This window comes from Eschrichtius robustus, chromosome 6 (assembly GCF_028021215.1).
Source record: "Eschrichtius robustus isolate mEscRob2 chromosome 6, mEscRob2.pri, whole genome shotgun sequence".
Classification (NCBI taxonomy): domain Eukaryota; kingdom Metazoa; phylum Chordata; class Mammalia; order Artiodactyla; family Eschrichtiidae; genus Eschrichtius; species Eschrichtius robustus.
The window spans coordinates 106,841,294-106,853,857 of NC_090829.1; the positions used below are offsets into that span (position 1 = coordinate 106,841,294).

General features: G+C 33.0%; 1 protein-coding gene across 1 annotated transcript in view; it reads right to left on the reverse strand.

The window, feature by feature from the left end:
* Nucleotides 1-4,751: 4,751 nt before the first annotated feature.
* The window catches only part of CHMP2B (charged multivesicular body protein 2B), a 29,190-nt gene continuing 21,377 nt past the window's right edge, over nucleotides 4,752-12,564 (reverse strand). Inside the window, exons 4-6 of the mRNA XM_068546903.1 lie at nucleotides 9,163-9,265; nucleotides 5,799-5,905; nucleotides 4,752-5,594 (exon numbers count right to left, since the gene is read on the reverse strand). Of these exons, the coding sequence (XP_068403004.1) occupies nucleotides 5,484-5,594; nucleotides 5,799-5,905; nucleotides 9,163-9,265 (321 nt within the window). The 3' untranslated portion in view covers nucleotides 4,752-5,483. The remainder of the gene's footprint in view (nucleotides 5,595-5,798; nucleotides 5,906-9,162; nucleotides 9,266-12,564) is intronic.

Consider the following 12,564-nt stretch of genomic DNA (forward strand, 5'->3'; position numbering starts at 1 on the left):
CTGCGTTGGCAGGCGGATTCTTAACCACTGCACCACCAGGGAAGTCCTGAACTAAAAGTTTTGCACTTAAGAACCACAGGGGCCTTTGAATTTTATTATTGCATTTAGGAATAAATCTTAGAAGTGACACCTTTGAAGTTAACATTTAGGGCATAGAGCCCAAAGAAGTGTTTCAAAAGAAATTTGTAGAAATATTAATTTATGTTCTTTTTATTCTTCCCAGACATTAGCTTTTTTGATGTTTAGCTTTAGAAAATATGCTTTATTGATTCTTGAGCCCCACACTGCTATTTCTGTAAGCTGTAAAAGTGCAAGGAAGATGTCTGGCTTGTTTGCTGTTTTTTCTCCAGGGTCTGGGAAAGCCTATGCTCACAACGGGCATGCAGTCTTTGTTAAATGAACAAAGGGCTGTGCTCTTAACAATGGCTACGAACTTGAAGGGAGTCTAATTTAATAACATAACTTATTTTTGAAATCTCACAACCTAGAAAATCATCTGGGGTCCTATCAGAAAAGATGATCATTTTTTATGTAATTGGTTAGAATATGATTTATTATTAATAAAAAAGTTTGCTATATTTAGCTTTTCAATTCAGAGAGTTGTACCGTAAGGGACATATTTATTTAATTTATAAGAATGTGCACTGTACAGCACAGGGAATATAGCCACTATTTTATAATAACTTTAAATGGAGTATAATCTGTAAAAATATTGAATCGCTATGTTGTACACCTGAAATTAACATAATATTGTAAATCAACTATACTTCAATTTAAAAAAAGAATGCACTTCTTTAAAACTTGTAGGCAGAAGTAGACTGTAATGTGATAGCACTATCAAATAATGACTTTGTTTTGCATTTTGAATGTAAATCTGCTGGCAATGTTTAACTTATTTTATGTAACAAAAATGGGAATTAGACTAAATTTTTTTATTTAGAATGCTTACTAAACTACACTGTCCTGTCTCTTGCTTTTTGTAATATTAATAAAGACCAAGCATTATACAGGTCATAATCTATGTAGATTATGTATGTCTGTGCACACATAATCAGCATTAATTGGATGGCTAGAAACTTTGATATATCATGAACAACAAAAAAAATTAGTTTTTATGGGATTGACATATATACACTGCTATGTATAAAATAGATAACTAATGAGAACCTGCTGTATAGCACAGGGAACTCTACTTCGTGTCGCTGTATGGTAGAAACTAACACAACATTGTAAAACAACTATACCCCAATAATAATAATTTAAAAAAATTAGTTTTCAGTGGCCTGATCATCCATGCTTAAGGACACATCTAGCACCCAGGAGGTGTTAAATAATATATATATTTAACTATATATTTAATATTTACTATATATATATATAAAGGCTTTTCTTATTTGAGAGTAAATTCCAAATTTTTCAGCTATGTGGATTTATAAGTACTTTCTCTTGATAATTCACCTGCTTAAAGCATACATTAGTTGGGGAAGTGATTCTTTAGTTTGCAAAAGGCAGGGCAAAATGTACATACATATATACACACCTAAAAATACATATATGCATGCCTTTGAAACTTGCAAATAGGAGCAAATGTAATGCAATATAAATCTAGAATAGTTTTTGCACTTAAAATCCAGACTTTTTGCACTTAAAACATGAAACTGCTGGGGATGTTTAATCTGACATTATGTAGCAAAAACAAGCATGTGTACATGCTTAGTCATCATTACAGATGTATGTTTAGATCATATTATCAGACATTTATTTTAAAGGTCATTCTTTGCAACTTTAGATACAATTAGCATTGGAAACCAATTTTTCTCCCTAAAAATATTTTGAATCAATACTTAATATTGAAATAGCAATTCCTTAGTTATTTAGCTATTCAGTGGTTGTAAATGCACTGGTATTTGCTATAAACTCATTTGTATAAATGAGTTTTGAGACTATATTTTCTAAGTATATTGAGATAGAATTTTAACAGATACTGGCCTTTTTAAAAAAAGAGAATAGTTAATGTTATTTAGAATCCTAAACTGCAATTAAAGAAATGACAAATGTGATTTGCTGTGCAGTATCTATGTGTTCATACATTTGGGAATAAACATCAAAAGCTGACTTTAGCCACACAGCCTTTCCATCTCATGTTTTTGTGAGCTCTTCTGTGGTGAATCTTCAGGAATTCAGTAGAGTTCCGCTAAAATGGAAAGATCTGTTTGTCACTTACCTATTGGTATACTCAATTTTACCCTGTAGAGGTGGTTGAGAAACTCATTCATGTAATTTACCTTTCCATATCTAATGGTGGAAGTATTTATTTAGTTAAAGGAAACCTTTTCAGTGGTTGGGGACAGAGGGGTGTGTGTGTGTGTGTGTGTGTGTGTGTGTGTGCGCGCGCGTGTAGCACGTCTTCAGGTTCTTAGGAGGATGGCACGTGGGGGAGGAGGAAGTGTGTGTGCTGTTCCAGTAGCAGGGTACCTCACCTCAGACTTCAGGATCCTCAGGCTTCAATCCAATTGACTCTTGAAGGAACTAAGTTACAGGAATGGTCTTAAATACCTTTATGGGACTCAGCTTCTACAGAAAGGAAATTGGAAAGGTGATCTATTTTTTTGTAGCTGCAAAACCCTATTCATGTAGAGTAATGGCATCAAAGGAGAAGGTCATCACAGGTCTCTTTTCAGATCTGCACATACACTGTTTTAACATGGCAGTGTCTGAAAAGGGGGTGCATGTTTAAATTGGGCCCACTGGGATCAGGCTAGAAGCGTCACTACTGGGCTAGTAAGGAATGCACATGTGGCCAAGGGGCAAGGGCAGGATTCTCCTAAAGGCATTCATTACAAAGAATAAAATACACATCACTGTGCAGGTCAAATAACATAAAGCTCACAGGCTACTAGATTCCCCACTCTGGTCTACAAGGTCACTATCTTTTTAAAATTTTTTTTTAAATTTATTTTATTGAAGTATAGTTGATTTTCAATGTTGTGTTAATTTCCTGAGCCCATTTCCACTATCCCTGCCATGACCAGGTGCTCCTCTCAGAGCACAGAGTACAGTCTGTGCAACACAGTCATCCGACAGATGGTCATTTTATGTTTTCTAAGATGAGTATTGACATTTCTGTACCACATTCTACTTCTCTGAGACTCAGCAATCTCCTCCATCCATGACTTTCACACCCAGTAATAGGCTATGACATTGGGCTGCATCCCTTTCAGTAACAGAGAAATTGCTATACTCCTCTGCTCTCTTTCTACTGGCAAACTTTTGTTTGACTACAGCTGTTAAAGAAATCCTTTTGCCAGAAGTAGGAAATGAGGGAAATCAACTTTAAAAAAAAAAAAAATCAGTATTTTCATTAAACTCAGTGTGTAAGAATCCTTGTTTCCTAATCTTAAGGGTCTAAAAGGAAATTTTATTTTTAGCAAAGGATAGCGTAACATTACATACAAATTTATAGTGACTGTTCGTGAAAACTGCCACTAGAGCATTTTATAAATGTAGCCAAATCAGAATGACTCTACTTTTTCCTTTGGATCCCAAAGTCTTCTGTGGCATCCATTTTTGACTGAAATTTAAAAAATAAGCTCTAAGACCTATCTGTTTAAAAATGGTTATCCCCTGGAAGTTCTAGGAAAGAAATTATCAGATAAATTTCATGTAAAACCACCAAGTCTTAGACTTACTCCATTCACAAACATCAGTCCTGTATCAGCTGCTAATTCTTAAAAAGATAATTATTGTTAAAATGTAAGTAGCAGAGTTATCTAATTTTTCCTTCCAAGAAAGTAATAAAAATCAGTCTTTTGAAAAATTACCAGATATGCATAAAACTTTTAACTTCAGCAGAAACCAAAAATAGAGTTAAAGAGATAAGGGGAAAAAAAGCATAACAGCAATAAACCTTTATTGGGATTTTTTTTTTAACAAAATAATTTTAAAAACAAAACCCCCCACATGTCAACAAGAAAGTAAACAAGAAAGTTAGTTAGCATTATTATGTACATCCAAGAATCAAAACAAGTTCTGGGTTAACACTCCATAATCCAGTAAAATGTTTTGACCCATCAATGTTCAGGGTAACTGCATTTAATATTATCAATAACGGAATCTTATCTTTGAACATTATAAAATGGTTTATGGATTATAGACTGTAAAGTGTAGGTTTTTGTTTTTCCCACCAATCCATATGCCACATGTCTACTAGTCCTAAAATGTATTGATGTTGTCCATATTAGTCCAAAATATCCATTATCCCAAATCAACCAGGTTACAGCTATCTGATCTCCTCCAGAAGAGTTTTTATGCTGGGATGTGCTAGAACCCATATATGACAACATCATTTTTCAAAGCTAACCTAATTCTAAATTCTAACTAATCTGCCACTTCTTCACTTATTCTCACTTTCTATCCATACATTAAATACCATAGCAACTTTACCTTAAAAAAATGCAGCTAATACATTAATACACATTCAGGCAGTAATTTCGGACAAAGTTGTAGTTTATTTACCATGAAAAAATGCTAATTTTTAAAATTTAGGTTGAGTACTGTCATAGTAGTGTTATTTAATTGAGAATGATGCCTTCAATTTAGAGGGTTCAGTGTACACATTAATACAGTTCAAAACTAAAGAGATTAAATTATAACTCATATGGAGAAAATCTCAGTTCTTGGCAGAAAGATCAAAATATATTGTTTTATTACTATAAAATGTTATTAATTCAGTGTCTCTTTTTGCTAATTATATTTAATTCACTTTTATAAGCTTTACAAAAAAGAGCCTGGATAATTTTTGTAAAAGGCTTCAATTTGAGTTTAAAATGTAATTCTTTTCTGTCAGTTAAAATGATTTAAAGATGTGCACAATATGTTTGTGCTATTTAAGGCAGGTGCCAAGCACATTTTGAAAGGTAAGAAACTTACCAACTAGAATGTTCTCCCAAAGGAAAAAAAAAAGAAAAGCTCGTAACAGTTTTTGTTTAAGACAGATGTTTAAATAGCACTCTTCTTTCAGGTAATTTAAAAATAATTTGGCAGCTGAACCGCCTATGGTCATAACACATATCGCTAACAAAGGACAAGTTAACAGATACAGAATTAATGATATACTTTTAATATTTTTACAGGTCTCTTTAAGCTGGTGCCTAGTGGCTTTAACAAGATTTGTATTCAGTGAAAAAGATTTAGAACATAAACGACACTAAGTAATGAATATAATTTCTCTATGCCATGCAGAAAAGAAGTCAACATTTTACACATCATCACTCCTAAACAGTTTTAATTAAAATCCAAACTGTTCCCATTTTTGCATCATTGTCATTCTTTGGCAAAAGATTCAAAACAGCCATGGGTTAGGAAACAACTGTTTACTCATGGTCTTCATTTTTGCAAAATAAATGTGTTTTGTAAAAGGAATCTGCACTGTGCCTGGTTTATACTAAATAATTATAATAGGCAAAATATAATGGCTTTTCTGATTAATCTACTCCTAAAGCTTTGAGTTGCCGTTCAATCTCTTCGTCGGAGATAGTAGCCTTTGAAGTAGAGGCAGATGGTAAGCTTCGGGCTGCTGATGGAGCTTTGGCCATCTATATTAAAGAGAGAAAAAGAGAAAAAATGTGTATTATCAAACTTTTGGGATAGGACATAAAAGATGTGCTGCAAACAGGTGTAATTTACTTTTCAAACAAATATTAAAAACATACAACCTAACATAAAGGAAAACTTAAAACAATTAAGTGACACAAATGGTAGAGAAAATATTTCCAACTGAGAGAATAAGACATTCATACCTTTCCAGAGATTTCAATTCCAATTTCATCAAGAACTTGATTCACAATATCTTGGCTTTCTTCTTCATCATCAGAGCCTTCAAAGATGTCATCAAGTGTGTCATTGACTTGAGAGGAGGGGAGGAAACAAAGCAGTTACTTTCAAACAGATTTCAGGTTAGGTTTATATTTTTAGAAAAAGGCCCAACTATGTAATTTACACAGTACAAATAAAATTTATGAATGGATGGAGAAAAGTAAAGATCTTAGGTAGTTTACATTTAAGTAGAACAGAAAAAAAATTAATAAACAGTTTGTGATAAATGGAAAGGTAAATGATTATAAAGCTTCAAAGGGAAGAGAGTATATCCACCTGGGGGGAAGTAATATGTGAGATGGTCCTTGAAGGACACATAGGATTTAACCAAACAGAGATAGCGTAGTGTGAGCAAAGACATGGTGGAAGGCAATAGGGAATATATATAAGTAAGAGTAAGTTCCTCTGTTTGGTTATTTAAGATGTATAAAGGGAAAATGGTTGAGAGGGAAAGAATTAAAGCAACTGGCCTGTGATCATTACTAACATGATCACCGGGGAATGCCCCCAGAGAAAGAAAGACAAGTAACCTAGTCTGACCTCTCTGTAAGCACGCTGCTAATTGGGCTCCTGCTAAACAGACTAATATTAGCTAGCAAGAGAGTCCTTGTTTATGGAATGCTCCTAGCAGGCTGTTTTTGCTTTGGTATTGCTATAGCTACTATCTATGGGTTTATATCCATGACTCCCCAGAAAATAACACATAAGGTAGGTGACCATCTGAGGTATAAATTTAATATATTTCCTAAAGTGCTCTCTTCAACATGAGATGATAAGCAAACCTATTGGACACATCATCTCTTATGCTGGGTCAAAGAGCTTATGTCTGATATGGAAAGAAAAGATCTGGAGAGTCATTTGGGATGTCCCACCACTCTCCTTGTTTTGCATGTGCATCTTAATAGTTTGTATCCTTGACATTGCTACTAAAGCTTGACATTGGTTAAGATCTCTGATTTGTCTGAGCATGGTTTGATAATTTAATTTCTTGTGTTAGTTCAATAGTATAAAGTCAGTTGGAAAAAGCTAAAGAGCTTAAGGCCAAAAAAGTGGACTATCATCTCCGAAGAAGTAAAGTGAATGTTAAGACTTTAATTACAATCTCAATTCTTCCACTTAGTACCTGTGCAACTTTGGAGGAAGTCACTTTACCTCTCTGGGTCTCAGTATTTGCATTGACAAAATAAAGGGGCTTGACCTGAAAACTGTTTCTGATTTATAATGTAGGACTTTATTTTGTAGTCAGAAAGAAGCCACTGCGGGAATATGATCGGCACACTCAGAGGTAAGCTTCTAGAAAAATAATTTAGCAGTGATACTCAGATTGTAATGAAGTAACAAGGGAGGTGGGGAGTCCAGGTCAGAGTTTATAAGGGCCTGAATGAAAAACTGCTTGCAGAAAAAATGAAAGAAAAGGATGGAGGAGAAACACCAGAATGGTGTAATCAGGATGTAATAAAAATTTCCCAAAGATCTTGTTTCCAAAATCTAAGTGTGAACAAGCATTGGCACAACACTGTACAATATAAATTCTAATTGGAGAAAGACATGTCCATTTAAACCTTGAATTTATCTTTGGGTGAAAATACTAATGTTAAAATACCTTACTGAAAAAACAAGTAACCACCAATAACTACTATTCTTTCAGACTCACTTTCAGATTACTAAAACACAAACAAGAACTGTGACAGATACAAGTTTTAAGTACAAGCTTATTGACTCTTTTCATGATAGCTTAATGGAATAGTTAATCCCTCTGTTAAGATCTGCTCACATCTGTGCCATCACTGGAATCCACATAAACATATTAGATACCGTGATCATTATATAAATGACAATTCTCTCAGTCATTAAAAATTCACTAATGATGTCTTTGAAAAATTATATTTTTGAAAGTAAAGGTTCAAAGTAAAAACTAAAGTAAACAATTTTTGGAACTATCAAAGATACATGTACAGTATCATTAAACCTTAGAAGGAAAACAGATACTCTGAAATAGAATACTAGAACAAAGGTAAATTTAGTAATCCTAGTAATTTAATTAGATACTATTTTATGCAATAAATGCCGTTAAATTAAAATGCTAGCAGATAAGCAGAACTAAACTGGCATATCCCAACACAGTTGTAAAACAATTAGAAAATATCTTTGCAAAATAATGATGCCAGCTTTGACATATCATAAAATAATGATTCAATGTGGACCAGGGTGTTGTGAAGGGTCACTCATTCGTTATTGGTGAAATAAAGATGGGCATAGTCCTTCTGGAAAAAGTCTGGCAGTATGAATCAAAAGCTTTATAAAAGTTAATACTCTAAGAACACTGAAGAAATTCAGACAAAGAAACATATTTATCAAAGGATTATCAAATACATTGAACATTTTAAAACAATCTTATTGGCCAATGTAAGAATGGTTCAATAAATTAGGGTATATTGATGTTACATAATATTAAAGCCATTAAAAAAAAAAAGACTTCAGAGAAAATTCAAGGTAATGAGTACATGTTTATGTTATACTACTGTTTTTTAAAGGCAAGGTAAGATTCAAAATTGTCCATGTTATATTATCTCACTTTAGAAGACATGGAAAAATATAGGAAAGACATATACAATGTTAACACTAAGTATATCTGGGTGGTGTGATGATATAAATTTTTTTTATAGCTTTGTTCATTTTATTCCTCATATTTCCACCACAGCCTGTAGTTTATACTCAAAAAGAAGAAAATTAAATATTAAATTTAGACTCTGGAAAGGGAAAAAGAAAAAAGAATGAAAGAACTCCGTTATCTCTACCTCCAATATAAATAGATGTTCTATAGCATGAAATATATACATTAAATTTATATATAGATAGATATACATTAGATATTCTATAGTATGAAAAAATATAAATATATCTTTTATATATATTCATAGATCTTCTCTAGTATGAAAGAATCAACACAACTCTTAAACAATCTAACTTATACCAGGAAGCGGTATTTTATTCACAAGTTGGTTTGGGTCCTCTAATCAACAAAGTAAAACTGCTGAGGCCAATATGGCATAGAAATACAGCATCACATATTTTATATTTTTCCTTCAGTTAAATGTTAATAGAATTTTGAGCCTTCTATAAAAATACAATGAAATTACAATATAGTCATCTATCTAGAAGGGAGCTGTATCATTTCTTTTCTCATCATTTGTGCCGTCGTGGATGAGAATATGAGGTTGCTAGTAAATAAACTTGCTAATTCAAAGAGAAAAACCTGTAAATTTCATTACAAGTTATTAAACTTACTCATTTCTTCAGTCATTTCCATTTTCATGTTTTCCTTCTGGAAATTCTGCATTGTTTGTAATGTCTTTTGTGGATCCATCTTCTTGTTAACTGCCTGCATTGTCTAAATATATGAAAAGATTCATGTTAGCTACACAATTACGAAAATTTTACTATGGAATAAGTCCAAAGGGAGCACATCAAAAAAAGGCAGGTTTCTTAAAGATATTCTACCATAATCAAACATAATAGTGTTAGTATTCTAGAAAAAAATGAAATGCTCATTTGGAAACCACCTGCTTAACATCTATATAATAAAGACAACTGCGAAAAACCTCATCTGAACAGTAGGCAAAAAATTATATAATAAAAAACACTGACAACATAAAATCCACTGCTACTCAAATGGGAAAACTACATTTGCCTATAATGTGGCAAGCAGGTAATATCTAAATTAAAAAGAATTTTTTAATTTTTTCAAAAATTTTCAAAAGTTTTAATGTCTAAATTAAAGGATATACTGGCATACATATTTAACCTATTAATTCATTTTAAACCATGATTTCAAGAAATGTTCAAAACATTGAGTTTTGCAAAAATACGTGAAAAGAATTCTCTTACATTTTATATTCACAACTACTTTTATTAAAAGAAATTAATGCCACCTAGTAAGACCAAAATATTTTATATATTATTATTATATATATGTCTGTGTATATATTATATGTGTGTATTATATGAAATATGTCAGTTTCAAAGATACAAAGCAAACACAGTCTTTTATGCATGCTGCAGTCAAAGTAATCTTTGCAAGTATGACACTGTACCCCCCCACCCCCCACCAGCCCACACATACCTAACTCTCCAGTGGCTTTGCATTGCTTTTAGTATTAAAAGCCAAATTCCATAATTGACCTGTGATACCAAGCACCATTTGAACTCTGCTTAACAAGCCAGTCTCATTCTACACCACTGCCCTCTAGACACACTGATCTTATATTTCCTTAAATGTGCCATGTTTCCTCCCACCACAGGACCTTTGCATATACTGTCCCTCACCTGGAATGCTCTTCTTTATTTGCTTTCACTATCAATACTTCAGATTTCAGTTTATATACAACTTTCTTAGGGAAGTAGTCCCTGACACCCTAGGTTAGAATAGATACCCTTATTAAATCCTTCTCACTATAGATAAAATTTTATTTATTGGTGTAAATTATATTACTTTACTCGCAAATTACATTATTGTTACAAAAATATACTAAAAACAACAATGATGCTGACAGTGATAATAGAGCAGCTAATGCCTATATATATTAGCTTTCTGTGTGCCAGGCACTGTTCTAAGCACTTTACATATAATAATATTTAAAGTTAATTGACATTTAAACCTAACAAGTCTTTATGTGCTAGGTATTACCATTTCCCCTCCATTACAAATGGAGAATGAAGGTATAGGAAGGTGAAATAGCTTGCTAAGGTCACATAGCTACCAAGTGAGATCTGAACCCAAGTAATCTGACTCCAAAGCTTATGTTTTTAATCACTGCACTAAACTACATCTCAAATGGGCTGCTTTTTAAATAGACTTTAACCTATTACAGGTTAAGCCCTTGCCTGGTTTTGCTTTCCATTTCATCTCCATCACTTATTATAATTCCTACTTAGGGGACTTAAACAAATATTTCCTGAATTAATAAATTTCTGAGAAATTTAAGTGAAAACTAATTCATACATTGCTATATGGCAGGACCACATTAGGTACCTTTTCCTCCCCTATCACTTGCAGAAAATTGCAAAATGAGCAGTCTTCCTCCTCAACATTATTGAAACGTTATCCAGTCCAGGTGTGTGATCTTCAGATATGACCTCTTCCTCAAATTAGACAGATGTTTAGTTCTGTCAACTTGGTAAAACCAAAAAAGGGAGAAAAAGTTTTTGCCTTTAACTGTGTTTTTCACTGTAAAATGACTAAGATTCCTAGAGAGTAAAAACTAACAGAACGAAGCTATATCGAAACATTCTGTTTTTTTAAGGAACACATGTGCCACTGTACATAAGATGGACACATTCTATTTTCATGTGTCCTGCAGTCTAAAAGGCAATTATACTTGATCCTCATTATTTCTGGATTCCTTAGTTTTGAATTTGCCTACTCACTAAAATATATTTGTAACAAGTCAACACTTGCAGTACTTTTGTGCTCATTTGTGGACACGCGCAGACCTGCAAAACATCTGAGTCACCCAACACACGTTTCCAGCTTAGTTCAAGCAAGGTGACACTCTGCCATCTTGACTCAGCACTAATACTGTAAATTCGTGTCTTCTTTGCTGTTTATTTTGTGCCTTTGGTTGGTTGGGGGTTAAAATGTACTAAAGTGTGGTCTAGCGTTTCTAAATGCAAGAAGTCCGTGACGTGCCTTGGATCAAATGTGGAAAAATTGGAAAAAATACAAATGTGGAGAAAATACATTTGTTAGATAAGCTTTTTTCAGGCATGAGTTACAGTGCTGCTGACCATGAGTTCAATGTTAATGATCAACTATGATAAGTAAGGTGTCTTTCAACAGAAACATATAAAACAAGGTTACGTATACACTGGTTGACAAAAATTGTGATCAAAGGCTCACAGGAACCTAAGTCTGCATTTCCCCTAGGAGCAATGGTTTGATATTCCCTAATTCAGTATTCCTGACTTTATAGAACGTAACTACTGCAAATAATGAGAATCAACTGTTATGTACTATTTTCCTAATATAAACCTGTACTTTCTCTCCTCTGTGGCTTTTCTTCCTTTTGCTCTTCACATTCATATTCTTTCTGCCCTTTATTTAAAGCCTAGTGATATTTAAGACCTAGGTCTTCTGCAAAGTCTTTCAGATCAAGTATAATTGCCTTTTAGACTGCAGAACACAGGGAAATAGAATGTGTCCATCTTATATACAGTAAGTACTATTCAAGGATCTGTGCAGTTTACTGAAACCTAGCATAGACTGATGTATAGTGAGTTTCCTTTTCAGACACATCTTAACCCCCTCCCATCCCCGACTGAACTATATAAGATCTGTGAGAGCAGAGCCTTTGTCTTGAACTTCTGATTTCTCACAATTCTTAATATACATCAAAGAGCTCATTATTTATTAAATGTCTGAAAGGCTCACAGTCCTTTGAGTTCTATAGTAAGAACACTAATTTTTTTTAATGTAAAGACTGTAAGTTAAACTTAAGTTCCTGATAAAAATTAACTGATAAATTCTTCTCACAATACTCATGTGTCCTTCTGACACATTCATGAAAATGAATCAAGAGAAAATTATTATTCAAATTATTATACCAAAACTTATGGCATAATGAAATAAGGCCAAAAATCTTAAAATGATGTTTTAAGTCAATTTTTAAAATTTAGAAGCTACATATAATC